Genomic DNA, 17893 nt, shown 5'->3' with positions numbered 1-17893 from the left:
GACTAATTCCTCAGAGAGAAGTCTGAAGCCACCAAACTACCTCAATTTCTGCCACAAAATCTCCAAATCCACTTGCATCTGAACTCACCCTTTCCACCTTCCAGTTTTAATGAAAGAGGTGTTCCTTCTCCGGGGCCACTTCCTCCACTCTGAAGCTCGTCCATGCCCACCTTCAGTGACCTTGTGCTCTCAACTTTCCCCTCCCTGTCTTTCATATCTACGGTCTCTACTCTTACCGGAAGTGTTTTACCAACATTAGAATGATTGTCTAATCGTTCTTCAAAACTAAATTTCAAGTCCTTTCCCAAGTATCGCCCTCAATGTGACTAAATTTTCTACATTCATTAGGCCACTTCCCACTCATTTTTAAAAGAATATTTTTATTGATTTCAGAAATGAAGGGAGAGAGAGAGATAGAAACATCAATGATGAGAGAGAATCATTGCATGTCCTCCTGCCTCCTGCATGTCCCCCATGGGAGACTGAACCCGCAACCTGGGGCATGTGCCCTGATTGGGAATAGAACCATGATCTCCTGGTTCATAGGTCAATGCTGAACCACTGAGCCATGCTGGTCAGGCTTCCCCCTCATTTTATAAACAAATCAAACCCAGCTCTCCACTGAAAATGCTCTCCCTGAAGTTATTAATTATCTCCACTTAACTAGTCCCATTGATATTTTCCAGTCTGTATCTTGATAACCTTTTAGCGCCATTTCATAGTAGTAACCATTCCCTTTTATTGGAAGAAATTTTTTTTCTCTCAGCTCTCTGCACAATATTCTCTTCCTCTTAGCTCTCTAAATTTTCTTCAGTTATCTTGCTGACTTTTTCTTCTACCTCACTTTTCACAACTCTTCTTGTAACCTCTTCTCCTCTCATTTATTTATTTCTAGACATTTCTATCCATTACCATGGCTTCCATCACTATTAAACTAAATATCTAAGTCCTCTTTCTTATCCTAACACTGTGATGCTGCTAAACATCCTACAGATCACAGGACATCCCCACAACACAGAATTATTTGGCCCCAAATGTAAATAATAACAAGTCTGAGAAACCCTAATCTGTGCTGTTCCAGCTGTCTGGACCACTTTTCCACTCTCTTCCCCTACTGTACTCCTCCTCCAAATTCCCACTTCTTTCTCAGTTATTTCCTTAAATGTCACTTCCTATGGGAAATGTCCTTAACCACTCCAACTAGGTTAACTACCATGACACCTAGTAATGGTGTCACTGGTATAATCACTTAAGATATATTTTCCTGCTACAATGTAAAGGGTCAAATCTATCCACTCACTATTTTGTTTCCTAGCACCTTTAACTCCATATATCTATTAATATCTTGACCATGGGTTTTAAAAAATAGAACTTTACTGAGAATATTTTAGAAAGCAGATGTATCTCTTAGCCTCAATTTCCTCAGTTATAAACTAGTAATGTTAACATCTATTTTCCCTACCTCACAGTTATTCATGTTCAAATGACCAGAAATATGAACATTAATAAGTATTAATGTTCAAATGACTTACATTGAAAGTCCTAGGTCCTGAGCAAACTATGATGGTCACCTTAAGTACAAAATATTTTTTTAATTTCAATTTTGTTAAAGAAATACTTTATTATTTTTTAAAAGTATCTAGAGTAGTTCTGAGCCTTTAGAAAATCCTTAATGGTGTTCATTTCTATAATCATTATCATAATGGCACTCTATTATTGCTTCAGGTATCTTTAGAAAAATAGGCTATATAGCCTAACCAAAATCACTTATTTTCACTTTATCGACAAAATCTACACCTGAATGTGTCAGGTACTCTTCTGAGGATAAAACAGAAGACTTGAGATACATTTTTCTATTATTCTATAAAGCAAGGTCCGCCATACACATGCTACATCAGCTGACAGTTGGCTAGTACACCAGCTCTACCAAAGCGGTAGACAAAACACTTGAGAAAAGTTACTTAAATTCCCTGTTGACATAAACTTCAGTCAACTGAAGCATATTTCTAAGTCAATATGCTTGCACTTTCACAATTGTTCATCTAATAAAGAGCTATTATTTCATTGATAAAGAGAGCAACCTCGAGAATTTTATTATATAACTAGCCATTAACTGCATTAAAAACACTGGTGGGAAGAAATTGGTCTTTTCAGAAGATTGGGGCTTTATTTTTTTTTCCTTACGATAATATGCTTGCATCATTTCACCAAACTAATGGAGCTACAATTGACCTCAGGTCCAGATTTACCACCCAACTCAGTGTCATGTGCCCTAGTTCAGCGGCGCCTCTTTTTTAGTTAACGTGATAATGAAGGCCTTATCATGTGCTTAATTAGCCATGCAATCCCTAATGGCAGTCTAACTCATTTAGATAAAGTCAGTTTGCTGATCTGTGGTTTGGTTGGGGGCTGGTAGGAGGAGGGGAGTCTAGGGATAAAGTGAGGGGGGATGGTATAATGTGCCCTTTCTTCCTAGCTCCCACCTCCACCATCCACAACCCCCCTCATTGAAGAAGTGGTCAGGAGAGTGAGTAACAGTGGTTCTCAACCTTCCTAATGCCGCGACCCTTTAATACAGTTTCTCATGTTGTGGTGACCCCCAACCATAAAATTATTTTCGTTGCTACTTCATAACTGTAATTTTGCTACTGTTATGAATCGTAATGTAAATATCTGATATGCAGGATGTATTTTCATTGTTTGCGACCCACAGGTTGAGAACCGCTGGACATACACACACACACACACACACACACACACACTCACCCACACGAGTGGTTAAAACAAACCATAATATTGAAACAAACCACAACATAACATTTGGGCTTCTTGATAACTATTAAAGGTTTTGTCTAAACAGGTATATTCCAAATAGCAATTCTTTCCATAAACTTAGCATTGGGCTTTCTATTTACTCTTAAGTGGAAATTTCTTTGATCAGTAATGGTCTTTTTTTACAATAGCTTAAACATCTTATGTTAGGTATGGATAATTGAAAAATCACCTCTCCTAGGTTAATTGGAAGTTGTTCAGTAGGTCCATGCAAAGAACCATTAGCTGCCCCAAGTATAACTTAGCTCTATCTGACGACCTCTGTCATTCAAGAAGCTCCTAATAAATAACATTTATTTCTATATTTGCCAACAAGAGTGATTAACATTTACTGATCAGTTTGCAATATAGTATAGCAGATGTAAAACAGAAGAAATGAAAGTAATCTTACCTCATTCTTAAGCTTGCTTCCAGAAAACCTTAAAAATCAGTATATTTTCCGTTAGTTAAAAATATACATATACAGTTATAGTTATCAAGAAAATGCAGAAAACCTACAAAATAGCATACTATGATTAGTGAAATAAATCTGGAGAAATTTATTTGATGTTCAAAGAGATCCAAACATATTTTTCAACTTAATAAAAAATAATTCTACTAAGGAAAAGTAAAATTAAGAATATGTAGGGAAGTCTGGTAAGATGTGAGGCAAGCAAAAAATACTTGATATTAAATATTTGTGTGCTTTCTGGCTATAATTGCACTTTAAAATGGGTAGGTAGTGGCTAGTAAGCCTCCATTATGTCCTTGGTAATATCTGAGTTCATCTTAGCAAGACTCAGGTGACCACATTTATTTTTTTCCATAGGACACTTAACTTTTAAAATAATTCATTCTTTGAGAGCTAAGAGCAATTACTGATAAGTCACCAAGGCAATCTCAGATGTAGATTTAATTATTCTGAGCACTAGAATTTTAAAAATAATAATTGTATACATCATGGGTTTCACTGAATGTCACTTCACTTGTGAATTACCTCCTCCTGAGAGTTAATGGCAGATCAGAGCAAATGTGTTCTTTACATTCATTTGTGTTTTTCCTTTCACAGAGACTCAAAAAGGTCAGTAGTTTTATCTTAGTAAGGTAAGCGGGTAGTCAGGACATATGTGATTAGAGACAATTGTAATAAACTTTTCATCTGTGTAAGGTACTGGTCAAGCACATCGATATTTAAACAGGTTGTCTCTTAGCAAAAGAAAAACACACTTACAATTTCTGCCTTTATTTTTACTGAATCCAGCCTGAAAACAGATTCAGCCTTATGACTAAATACTAATTTAAAAGCAACTCTGCTTCCCTGATTTTTTTGTTTATCTCTCTGAAACACCTGTTTCACCATTAATTTGTCATTAATGATGTGATTTATAAAAATTGTTCAGTAATCTAGACCATATCACAGAAATGTCCATACGAAGTTGTAATTAAGGTCTGATGCTTAAAATAAAACATTTTTATAAGTAAAATTAGTAAGTCATTCTATTCAATAGATATCATGCATATTTAAAGAAAGGCCGAGAATTAGTTTGAAGATATTAGAACTCTACCTTGTCAGGCCCTTTCCAGAGTAAACGGAGTGGTAATATGCACTGCTTTCTTTGATGCCAATCCCATAATAATGATACCTAGAACAAGGACAGGAACCAGCCATGTGTTAATGTCGCAGTTTATGAAAGGAAAAAGGATACTGAAGTATAATTGAAATAAAGCTCAAGTAAGAACTGAAACCCAATGAGCACCTTCCTTTCCTGGTTTTTTTTTCAAGCAACATCTTAATATGCTAAATCCCTCTTTGATGGTAACTAATCCTACTTGTTTAAAATCTATTTAAAATGTACTTTTGGCTCTTGACTTGATAAAGACAGAAAAATCACCTACCGCCAATTCCTTCAAACCTTTAAAAAGTTAGGTTTCAAAGCAAAAAAACAAAGTAATTGTAGGCACTTAAATTTGTAAATGTATGCATTGGCTCTAAGTATATAGAATGTATCTATTTGCAAATGGCTCTATTCAGTTTGAATTTAATCAATTGAATAAAAAATGGTAGGTTTCCTTTGTAGTGTATCTATTAGATGAAGAAAACAGTATGACATTACATGTGAGGAAGACATTGATACCATGCATAGGAATATGTATAAAGCATGTGACCCTTTAAAAGTTGTTTCTCGTGTGGAATGAGAAGCCGAATTCACTATCATTTTCACTTCAGGCTTTTGTGCAATAATGGGGGCGGGTACTATGTCATGAATCAATGGAAATATGAGCCACAGAATGTGTTACCTATGTATTACTATCAGAATCACTTGTTCTCCATAGATAACTTGTGCTTTCCTACCTTGGGGCCTTTACTTTGCTGAGCTCTCTCTCCACTGGCAATATTCTTCCTTCGTGCCTCATTTCTTACCCATGCCTCAAGGCATGGCATTCATGCATGAAGCTTTGCCTGATCTCTAGTAAAACTAATTTCTCTTTCCTTTGAACTCCTCTTATGGCCATCTTTATCTCTTGTAGCTTTATACTTCATACCATTGGTATGGGTATACATGGCTTACCTCCCCTACTAAATTATAAGATTTGGAGGAAGAGAATTGTATCTTTCCTTTCATTGTGTTCCCATTAGACATTACTGTAAAGAAAAAAAAAACTCATTTATTGATGAATCAATGTACCTTGCTAAAAATTTAGAAACTGATAAAACACAAATTATCTTACAGCCAATAGTTTTCAACAACCTCCTCCTAGCACTGTGTATTTCCAGTTCACCAGTAAAATACTGGGGTTGAACAAATGTTGTATACCTAACAATGTGTATAAAGGGCATGGAATCAGTATATTTAGGTGGGAAGAATGTCATTAGGAATATAAATATCTCTTTTGCAATGACCATTGTAAACTTCAGCACGTTTCATATCCAGTTTTTTTCTGGAGCTGATAATATAACTTTCCTCCTTTAAGCTTCCTTTTAGTCTAACTAGGTACATGTCATGATCCGAGTGATGAGTCAGTGTCTTTGAGAACAGAGAAGAGATAACAAATGAGCAGCTCTCTGTCCTCCTAGCAGCTAAAAGCGAACCTCATAAAAGTGGGAAGGGCCATTTCATGCAACGTTTACATGGATTTTTCCTCTCACTTGCAACATTTTTTAGCACTATTTTGTTGTTAATACTTTTCCCTAAAATAAACTTGCTAGGAAATATGTGCCAGAAATATTCTAGCATAACAAAAACATATGCTGGTGCACGTTAAATAAAAAGGTGAAGTTTTCACTGTTTAATTTATATACCACTACCTGATGCCTATTCTATAGGTTACGCTGAATAAAGATTCCCAAACATTCCATAGTTCTTTCTCTAAATCTTTTTTTTATCAATTTTTAATAAAGAAGATAAATAATAAATGCTCTAAAATCCTGGGTATGATTAGCTAATTCCTTTAAGAAAATGTTTTCATAACCCAAGTAGTCTTTGTGAACTAACAAAATTGTACTCATTCATTAGCATCAACTGTCCTTAGACTTTTATTAGAAATAGACAATTATTCATTAGTTTTTATGTCTACATTTTAAAGTTAATGTTATAAAATATACAATATTTTAATAGGACAAATGCAATTATTGCTGCTCTTTTTTACTACTAAAATATTTACATTGCATCTAATACTTTTCTTCATTTGCTGATCTATTTATACCTTCTTCTTTTCCATTTCAGTCATTATATAGAATTCCTGAAACATATGTTCCCACTGAGCAAGTAGCCCTGATGTTCGTTTACACTACACAAATGATAACTGATAAGGAAATGATGGGATTAAGCTGTTCAGGGACTTGCAATAACTTACTATGATAAGAGCAGCTGCCATATCAGTTTTATTAACCCACTAAATCACCACTAATAAATAAGATAATAGCTTTTGTCCATCATGTCTGAAAACCAAGATTCAACTGATCAAAGTCTATAAGAAATTAAAATGTAACTTCAAATCAAACAGTCTACCTTTGCATGAAATCTACTCAACTGTGTTCTCCCTTGCTCCTCTGAGTTATTCTGAGCATGGTGGGATATGGGCTCTTTTTACTCAGAACTGTATCCCTAGGGTTTAGTCAGCTTCAAGACACTCAGTTAAATGCTTATTACGTACATAAATATTAATAGTGGATGTTTTTTGACACCATGTATTCTATCTTACTATTCTTTGAATCTCAAAAACTCTTTTTTAACACCATGCTTTATATATCAATATAAATAAGAATGATTGCTCATTCTTGATATAACACACTTATACATAAAATAAGCAATACTTTTCATTACTCTTTTGTACCTATAGAATGTTGTTTTATTTATTCAAAATCTAAATTTTAAAAAGATTTCAAAGAAAAATAATCAGTATATATTTTTGGTATCCGTTGCAAATCAAAGAGAAAAGAAGAAAAAGCCCAAAAGCAAAGTCAGTTTTTATCTGAGTGTTAAGAATGGGAAGAATCTATTGGGGATATTGGTTTTCTTGGCAGGAAGGGTGATGGTGAGAGTGAAGGAAGGGATGGAGAGCTGAGATGCTAATGTTGCCTGCAACTAGGCTGGCTTTGTCCTAAAAACACACTTAGGTTAGATGCGCTAGGCCAGGGTGAGGCTTTCTGACCCCAAGTGCTAATCGTTAGAGACCCTTTTTCATAACCTTTGGCAGCAATGGCTTCTTATGAGGAACATTGACTGGCACTGGAATCAATTTCAATTGTTCCTAATTTTGACAGTGGGCTCTACATAGTGATTCTGTCCATTTGTTTTTGTTGTTGTTTTTAACACATCTGTTTTTTTAAAAAAATATTTCCTCTCTTTATTTTGGTTGGATAATTTTTGACTCATTTTATTTAGTTAAACTGTTCATGTCTTTTAACTTTTGATGAGGGAAAGAGATGAGTTGTGAGGACTAACCTTTTTTTATTATTTTAATCCTCACCCGAGGATATTTTTCCATTGATTTTTGTTGTTGTTGTTGTTGTTAGAGTTGAAGAGAGAAGGAAAGACAGAGAGAAATATCGGTGTGAGAGAAACACATCCATTGGTTGCCTGCACGTGCCCTGACCAGGGCAGGGGCAGGGGAGGAGCCTGCAACCGAGGTACCTGTCCTTGACTGGTATTGGACCCTGGACCCTTCCATCCACAGGCCAATGTTCTATCCACTGAGCCAAACCAGCTAGGGCAGGATTAACCATTTTATAACACAGTTATGTCAGAACTTAGAAAAACAGAACTTGAAAATAAACACCGAATTCACTCCTATTTTTTCAACTCTATTAACCATCACTTTGTCACCATATATTAGTGTTTCCCAGACTTTTGGATTTCATACATGGACCAGTAAAATCTGGAAAGTGACATTATTCCATGGACCCTAAAAGCACGTAAGGACAGTTTTAGAAGTGGTTCATCTTGTGCCCACAATACAGAAGAATCTTTTAGGTTAATCATCATCTAAAATAAATTATGTCTGACAGACCCAAATGAAATAATTGGACATACTATAGCATAGTCTATAAGAATTTGTAAAAAATTGAGAACTTATATTTTTAAATGACCATCATTAATATATTCTAATATGTAATCCACAAAGGTTCAAATAAATTAATACCCAACTTACTTATATTTTGAAATAATATAAATAAATATTCAGTAATAATACATTTAGGGCATTATGCTAAATACTACAGTAAAATAAATTTTACAAAATTACTAGTAAAATTGGGAGAAATTATAAATTCCTGTTTTTCCAAAATATGTTTACATCTTCATTTATATTTCTGGTTCATCATTTGTTCATATTTCTAGAGACATAAAAACATCTTTCATAAAAAGTAAATTTTTGAAATATTAAACAGCCATTAGAAATGATGATTGTAAAGATACTATACCAACATATAGGAATGTTTAGGACAAAATTAAAGGCAGAAAGCAAAATTGTGTTTGTACTACAAATTTGCTTTTACATGAAATATAAATATATTTCAATAAACATAAAATAGTTAAAAATGCCTTATGATTGAAGCTTGAGAAAATGTTAGCTCTTTGAGAAAGAATCCAATAAAAATAATAAAAGTCCAATAAAAAATAAAATTTTAAAACTTAGATCAGAAAAAAAACTTCAAAAAAAAACAAAAGTTCAATTAAACAATTGTTTTCTTGATATGACTGATATCAGAAAGAGGTAGGCTTTACTAGTTGCCAAAGCTCAAGCTGTAGAGCCAAATAGACCTTGACTTACATGCCAATATTGTTATTTTATAGTATCTGTGTGGGCTTGAGCAAGTCAATAATCTTAACTGCAGTTTCCTGATTTGTAAAACACAGGAATTCCAATCTTGTATTGTCATTGTAAGGATTACTGTGTGTGTGTGTGTGTGTGTGTGTGTGTGTATGTGTGTGTTGCTCAATAAATAATAACTTTAACTGCATTGCTGATATTTTGATACATTGGGTTATTAATTTCATATCACTAAGAATATAAAGGTTGAAAACATATTCATTTCTTCATTCCTATACTTTATTTAATTTTCAAAAGAAACCGATGAGGTAGATATGTTATACTTACTTTACTGATGAAAAGCTGAACAATTCATCTAAAGTTATACAGCTTTAAATGAAAGTATGAAATTAAAGCTTAGATTTGTCCAACTTTAAATCTCATGCTCCTAACCACTAAGAAATGCTGCCTTTTGATATGTACCATCTCCTAAAATTAAAATAGAATATTTTGTATATTCTTAGAAATATGTAAAAACAAGAACACTACCTGGCTAAGCATAATTACATCGAAACATTACCAATTACAAGATACACAAACTCTACATTTTGCCATATCTTTTAACATCCTTAGTTTACATGGAAAATTTCATTTTCCCATGATATCAAAATACCAAACATATAATAGCAAGTTATAACAAGCAAATGGCATTTCAGGAAGGTAGAAGAAAATTCAAATTGCTAATGCTTTGTTCTTGGGCATGTCTGCTCTTAGATATTAAACAAATTGCCTGAAGTCACCATGTATCGTTACATAAACCTAAACACTGGAGTCTCCGTGTGTCACAAAGGACAGGGTTAATGATTCATCCCTAATCCTAAAGGCTCCTTCCAGGATTAATTGACTCTCTGCAGCCTGCCTGCCTGCACTCTGTAGGCCTTAGGAAGAGGATTTCTCAGCATCGCTTTGCCTCTTTTTTATTATCTATCTACTTCAAACACAAACTGATCTTTCCTCCACACACAATTCAGCAGAAATCAAATTCAATAGAAATCAGCCAGATAAATTGAGTCAACTTTGAATAAAAGCTGATTTGGTCAGAAGGAAAAAGCTAACATATCTTTCAATCCGACATTTATTTCTCCTTCTCAGGCCACGATACTATTAACATTAATTGGAATCAATTAGATGAATACTAATTAATAATCTATTATGTATTAGACAACAGATAAAATATGAGTAGAAATGAGACAAAGTCTCTATCCTCAAAATACTATCTGTTGAGGGGAAGAAATAAGTTAATTTCACATTAAGATAGGTTCCAACAGATTGCTATGAGATACAAAGAAAGAACCTACAACAAATCAAGAGGCTAAGAAAAGATCCTGAAGAAGAGGAAGTTCATGGGACATGCCTTTAAATGGATAATATTTCAATATGCCCATAGGGAAAAGGTCATTTCAATGGAGGAAGACAGGCTAAACAAAGAAGAGACAGTTGAGGGTGAAGCAATGGGAAAATAATGACAATAATTTGGGGAAAGCATAGGCTACATGCTGAGAAATGAGAACTAGATTATAAAATAGGAAAATGGATTGGGACTAATTCATAATGGACCTTTAATGTCAAAGTGAGAAAAATTTGTCTTTCATAGTAGAAATGATGAGCTGTTGAAAGTTTCTGAGCACGAGAGAGGCATGATTGAATCTGAACGTTAGAAGGTCAATTTAGAAAAAAAATTGTATTGAACAGACTGGAAGAACTGAGTCAAGACCAGGTTATTAAAATGAGAACCAAGAGAGATTTAAGAGAAGTCCAAAAATAGGACCTCTTTTTTTGGCAAGGGACTAAGACAATAGGGTTGCCACTAACCACATGTGGGTATTGACCACTTGCAATGTGATTAGTCTGAGTTGAGATGTGCTGTAAATGTCAAATACACACTAGATCTCAAAAACTTAATAGAAAAAAGAACATAAAATATGTCAGTAATGATTTTTATTTTGATCACATGGTAATCAAATGTTCTGGACATGTTAGATTAAAACATTAAAATCCATTCTATTTGTTCTTTTTTAATGTGGCTGCTACAATTTTTTAAAGCTATTCAGCTGCATTATATTTCATTGGGCAGTGCTGAATTAGATGTTAGGGCAGAAAGAGATGCCAGTGCGCCAGAAAATGAGGTAGGGGAGGAAGAGGACCTGGCAGGGCTGGGACAGAGCCATCGAGGAAGTTTATGTATGTATTTATGTATGTGTTTCCAGGTGCCAAGGACAACGAGTAATGGTAAAAAGTAAGCCATTGGGTTTAATGACCAAATGCTAGTAAAGAAATGGACTAGAACAGAGAAGTGATTCACACTAGGGGAAGTGAGCAGACAGCTACTCTTTCAAGAAACAGCAGAGTCCTGGCCAGTGTGGTTCAGTTGGTGTGGCTCAGTTGGTTGGGGTGTAGTCCCCTGCACCAAATGGTCGTGGGTTCTATTCCCCGTCCAGACACATAATCAGTGTTTCTGTCTCTTTCCCTCTTCCTTCCTCTCTCTCTAAAAAAGTCAATAAGAACATATCCTCAGGTGAGAATTTAAAATATTTTTTTAAAAAAGTAACTAGCAAAGATAAAAAGAATAACAGTAATTAGGAAGAGTGGTATAGTAGGTTTGCGATTATTTTATTTTTATCAACATAAAAGAGATCTGGATATGTTTTTAGGCAGAAGGAAAGGAAAAAACTAAAAACTGAAAAGAGTAAATAACTGATGGACAAGAACCTATAACGGTGGGTTCTACAAAAATTGCCACAAGAGAAAAAATAGCTAAAGTTACCAAGAGAAGGACTATATGACACCTTATTTTATGTGCCTATGTATACACTAGAGATGACCAATGAGGTCATTCGGGCATGCTATTTGTCTTCAAGAGGAAAGAAGGGATTCTAAGAAATTGTTATCTGAAAGAAAACCAGAGAAAGAACCTGAACCATACTTTAACCCCTGGCTTCGGCTTTGCTCTTTAGAAGCATGAGTTCCATTTGGTCACTTACTGAGCTACAAACATTTTCCTTTGCTGACACTGGTGCTTTCAGGAGTGGCTTTAAAATTATGAAAATTATTCATTTAAATTTTTCCATCAGAAAGAATATTATGATTTCTCTGTGTAAGTTTTGCTTTTTAAGCAAACATCCTAAAAACCCATTTATTTTTCTTTTTAGTTCTTACAGTTGTTAAAAGTCTGTCTCATCAAGAAGAAAATACCTGGTTCTATTCACCAATAAAGACTATACTTACAGTATTTTACATTGCATCAATCATCATGCACAAGGTATCATATGTACAGGTGTGATATGTGTTTATTGATGTGTCTTACTTTGAATGGCCTCTTGTTCCAAGCCGTCTTGTCGTTAAGAGGGGAAATTTCTGGCGAATTGTCTAAAAAGAAAGTCAATTACCTTAGTTTTCAGAAAGTGTGTGGTTCTAATTGCAAGTCACCCATAACTAATTCTAAAAAGTAAATCTTGAACTTCAAGTAAATATTTAGTCTAGAAAAGGAATACCATACACATATTGATAAGCAATAATACATAAGCAGAGGCAGGAAGGGACTTCTTTTATGAGATTGTCCTATTTGGAAATCATCTCGATTTCCAAGGCAGATCATACCAATATGTGCTTTTACTTGATGCTACTACCAAGGCAATTATTATTTTATCTACTTAGGGGAAAGATTTAGGTTTCTCATAATAATTCTACCCAGAGGTTTACCAATAATTAAATATCCATCTCCAACCCTGAAAAAATACATGAAACCTTTTCTGTGTGACTGGATCTCCACAGCAGTGTTTTAACTTTTTCCCTGTGTTTCTGTCTCTAAATTCGCTTTAAAAATTAGCATCTGATTAAAGAACTAAAGTCTCTTCTACATAAAGCAGGAGTTTTAATCTGGATTATAGGAGATCCATACTTGATTTCCTAAGGACTCCATGGCAAACTTTATGTCTGTGTTAATTTCTTGGGAAATGGTTTTGTAGTTTTTAACCAGATTCTCAAGGTGTTTCATGACTCCCCAAACTAAAAACTACTGCCATAAGGTGGACTCATGAAATAATAATGCTAAAATGGACATTAAAAGTTGTCTTATTCATCCTCCTTATGTTATAGAAAGAGGGAACTGAATTTTTAAAAAGTTAATTACTTTTCAGAAGGTCTCACAACAAATTATTCACAGTCTAGGCTAAAACCTAAATCACTGGATCACATGCACCATATCATACTATCCCTCATAAACAGATTTTTAAAATAAGGTAATAAACCATTTTATTTTTTCAAATGGAGAAGCTGGACCATAGTATTCATTATTTTCTGGACAACGAGTCCCTCTACAGGATAGAATTTGGATTTCAGTTTATATAAGATGCAATGTTTGAGCCTTAGCTAAGCTTCCTACAGTTTTTTCTGGGATTTCCTAGGTTCTTAGACAATAGAGCATGAGAAGAATTTCAAAGAACAAGACTTTCCCAAGATATCGACAGCATTTCCTTATTCTCAAAATGAGATCAACATATAGAAATATAGTAATGTCCGTTCTATAGAGTCTCATTCTCATCATATAGTTTGGGTCGAAAGAAATGTTTACAAATGAGAGAAATTTAACCCGTTCCATCACACCTTGGAGTTTGAGGTGTAAACATACTCAGAGTGAAATGGAGAATTAAGAGAACTATTTATGTAATAGAATAAAAATATATTGAAAACTCATATACTCAGAATAGCTAAATAATAAACATAATCACCAATTGCATTACAAGATACTTGTCACTTCTACTTAATTTTGCTTCTCATTCAGGCCAGACCACACTCTTTAATAAATCCCTCATAGAAAGGAAATGTCACTGCTCAACTGGAGTTTCCTTTAAGATCGAGTTAAGTCTTCTGATAGCCAGGGTTCTAATACTCAAATATATAGTAGTGCAAGGTAAAACATATAGTTCAAGATAAAACATATAGTATGTAAAGTCAAAGTAAAATATATAGTAGTTCCAGATACAGCTCTTAAGATACTTTGTTTATGCATGAGAAACAAATTTCTTAATATTCTGTATGAAAACTTGTTCAGATGAATTTGTTCCCACGCTGTCTGCCTGACATAACTTTAATTGTAAGGTAGTATAGCCAATATGTGCCACTTACCTTTCCAAAGGTGGCTGCACAGGCTGGCTCCAATTTCTCTTTCCTGCAGAAATCTAAATAGTGTGCATAAAGGATGCACCGTGGTAAGCAAACTCCTTCACATACAATGTAATTCTCTTCAAGCCTAAGGGGAAAGGCAAAAAGTAAGATCAAACATTTTGTTTACTGCTCCTTCCCATTCCCCTTTCATATTGATTTGATGCCCATTTTGAATAGAGATTTTATGCAAACGAGTTCATGAGTAGACATAAGCAGACTTCCTTTATTCAGGATATTATTCAAAATCAGATCACAGGATTAATGTCAGAGGAGCAAGAATCCCAATGAACATCTGCTAGTGCAGTTATAGCATAAGGGCTAACATAAAACCACTCCTGCATGATCCACACCTCAAAGCATAGGTCTTACTTCTATATTAATCCTCACTGTTCAACAGGGTTTGCTCTGTGATATACAAATATTGATGGTGAAATTGAAGATGATGGTTTTTTAAAAGAACGTTATCAATGCTAAAGGGCTGCCAGGCTTCAGGATGGCAAATGCCATACTTTCATTCAAAAATTAGTTCTGAACCCTGCATAGTTAGGGAAGCATGGTGATGCATTTATTTGGAAAATACGTAAGAATAAATTCATTTCACTCAACTCTGAAATGGCACTGATCTATTTCTATCCCACATCTTTTAGCTGTGAACAGTACTATAATTACTTAAAACATTCTGCACACTTGAAACATTATGCAATTCTCTATAGATACATACAAATATGACAAATTCATCTCTATATTATAAATATAATAATATAAACTTTGAAAATATAGAGATAATTCTATTTAATTTGGACATCTATAATTACAATTAAATATAATTTATATAAATGTAATGATATATATTTAAAGGTTACAAATATCTGAACAACAATCAAGAAATCAGAACTTGTAGATTCTATTTCTAGTTTTTCTAACAATTCAGTAGGTGATTTTGGCTAAAACTTACCCATTTTATGTATAGTAAAGTCATAATTATTACTATATGGGAACAATGCAATATAGAGCATACATTCAGATTAAAATTAGGTGGAAGTTTTTAATATCTCTGATTTACATATTCCCAAGGTACATGAGATAAAAGGTAAAGGATATATTCCTCAAGCAGATAAAGCATCAGACATCTATTTTGCTATAAAGAAGGAAAATAAGAACCGAAAACAAAGTAAGATTTGCATACATAAAATCAAACACCTGGTTGACAATGAAAATCTGAGTTAATCAGCCAGATTTTTCACTTTCACTTTCAGTTCTAATTTTTACCATCCCCAATATAATCTATAAACTTAAGGGAAAAATTCTCAAAATACAAATAACTCATATATATATATATATATGACACATTTTTGGCGAAAGGGTGTGGAAAATTTAAATAAAATGACAGGATTTTATAGTTTCAAAAAACATGAATATCACTGAAAACACTCAACTATTTAAAAATTGTATATTAATAACATGCATAGGATGCCTACTTTTCCCCTGGCTGTTTTGATATTGTTGTAGGCATTGCTTTTGTCTTCAAATTACGGAGTAATCCTAGACATGAATACAATTTGGAGTATAACTTTTTAAAAATCATAATGTATTCATATTTATAAAATAAAAACCCAAGTTTGTTTCTATTCACTCAATTTGAACTGAAAAAAACGTGGAAGTGGTCATTCAAAAGACCTCCATAATATATCTGAAATCAAAACATTTTTGCCCCAATTCTCCTAATGAAAATAGTTGTGTCCTAAATATTTCAGATTATCAGCTCAATTATTTACTGCTCTGGTCTTAACCAGTAAGTGTGACATCAGCTTCAATAGTTAAGCCATAACTTTAGAAGATTATTGGCTTATATTTCAAATATTTCAAGGGGTTCAAATATACAATTATAAAAATTTAGTATATAAGACTGTAATTCAGTGTTATAATAAGTAAAAATAAAATTTTACTAGTTTTTTATACTGGGTTTTTTGTATGTTTCTAAGATTTAGATAATACTTTACATATAAACAGAATATGTCACTAATCAGTGAATAGACTTTTTTACTTACTTGCTTATTACTTGGAATTTGGGAGAAAATTTATACTCCTATTTCTTCACACTGTGAGAAGAAGTTTAATATTATATTTTACTTTAAATCATCTTTCTTTTAGATCAATATTACAAAATGTTCTTTATAGAGAAAGCCTACTGATAAATTGTTGGTTTTAAAAGATTTTCCACAAAATCCAATTTGTGATATTTCACTATAATAAATCATATATGACAAGTGCTATAATAATAGTTGAACATTTATTTAAGTTATAGCACAATATCTTAACTGATTTTTCCATGTGTTCTAGTTCAAATGCATTTCATCTTATGGTCCATAGATAGTTTTTCATTTGCCTTCTTTTTTTAATTTGCCCTCTTACGGATAAAGGCAATGTTAAGATCCCTCATCCTTTCAAATTGTTTTTTAAGAGTCGTGTTTTATAAACACAAAGCTCCCAAATCACAAACACATAAGGAGCAAACTGATTTCATGTTAAGCAAATAAGTCATAAAAGCATTCATTACTGCTTACATTTGAATAAATTCTAGTTTTAGCCAGTAATGAACAAAGTGACTGTGGTTTTTATTTGTATTGCAGATCATTTTTCATGGGTATCAAAATATGTCTCTATGCCACTCAGTGGGGGGGAAAAATTAGGTACGTTTCTAATTTGTCTTTTAAACTTCCCACAAAAAGTGTGAGGGAGAGGCAGAATGAGAAAAGCAAAGATTCTGAAGATACTGACTTTGAAAACGCAACAGGCGCGTAGGTAGCCCTATGGGCGAGTCTTACCACTGCAGGGTGAGCTGTGTCTGCTTCTTTTTATCCTTCATCATCTGCGTGATGGTTTTCTTCTGCGACAGGTGTGGGTCCGCTGCTTTGGCTTTGCTGTCGTGACTGTCCGAATCCTCCTCTTCAGAGGAAAAGTTGCCGTTGCTTAAATGCATTTCTGATTGCGAGTTGGAAAGATGATACAGAAAATCAGAATATAAAATTATCAAGTCTCGTAAGGCGCCTGTGCGTCAAACCGGGTGGCTTGGGGGGGGGCGGGAGAAGACCTACGGGAAGTCCCTTCATGTCTAGTTAACAAAGATTTTCCTGGAGGAAAATACGAAGATCCGAACAGAACATGCTACGTATCTGTGCGTTTGCGGTGTGTTTATTTCTGTTACCGGATGCCTTTCATAGACTGCATCCTCATCCCTGTCCCGATTGCATCCCCCGAGGGAGCGGGCACGCACCTGACTTAACTCCGGTCCGCAGCTCCGAGTCGCCTTCCTTCTCCCCGCCGCCCGGCGCGCCTCCCGGCTGCGCCTCGGCCGCCAGGTACACCCTCTCCTCGGGGTAGCCGAGCCGGCCCTTGCTCAGGAGCCGCACACAGCACTCGCCCCGGGCCGCAGCGGGAAGTGGGGGCGACGGCTGTGCCTGCGGGAAGGCGTCCTCCAGCTCCGGGATCTTGGCCATCCTCCCGGCCGCGGGAGACCTGGGCACCGCACTCCGCCGGCTCCCGCGGAACCTCCTGCCCAGGGGCGGGGCGGGGCCGGGCGGGGCTAGAACCAGGCTGCAGGGCGGGG

At 34.8% G+C, this 17893-nt stretch overlaps 1 protein-coding gene across 1 annotated transcript in view; it reads right to left on the bottom strand.

Moving 5' to 3' along the window:
- The window catches only part of RFX6 (regulatory factor X6), a 43244-nt gene extending 25407 nt beyond the window's left edge, over positions 1-17837 (bottom strand). The window contains exons 1-6 of the mRNA XM_006089198.1: positions 17561-17837; positions 17112-17268; positions 14248-14371; positions 12428-12489; positions 4377-4454; positions 3224-3251 (exon numbers count right to left, since the gene is read on the bottom strand). Of these exons, the coding sequence (XP_006089260.1) occupies positions 3224-3251; positions 4377-4454; positions 12428-12489; positions 14248-14371; positions 17112-17268; positions 17561-17783 (672 nt within the window). The 5' untranslated portion in view covers positions 17784-17837. The remainder of the gene's footprint in view (positions 1-3223; positions 3252-4376; positions 4455-12427; positions 12490-14247; positions 14372-17111; positions 17269-17560) is intronic.
- Between the last annotated feature and the right edge of the window lie 56 nt (positions 17838-17893).

Source organism: Myotis lucifugus, unplaced genomic scaffold (assembly GCF_000147115.1).
Source record: "Myotis lucifugus unplaced genomic scaffold, Myoluc2.0 scaffold_57, whole genome shotgun sequence".
NCBI lineage: Eukaryota > Metazoa > Chordata > Mammalia > Chiroptera > Vespertilionidae > Myotis > Myotis lucifugus.
This window is presented reverse-complemented; position numbering and strand designations above follow the sequence as displayed.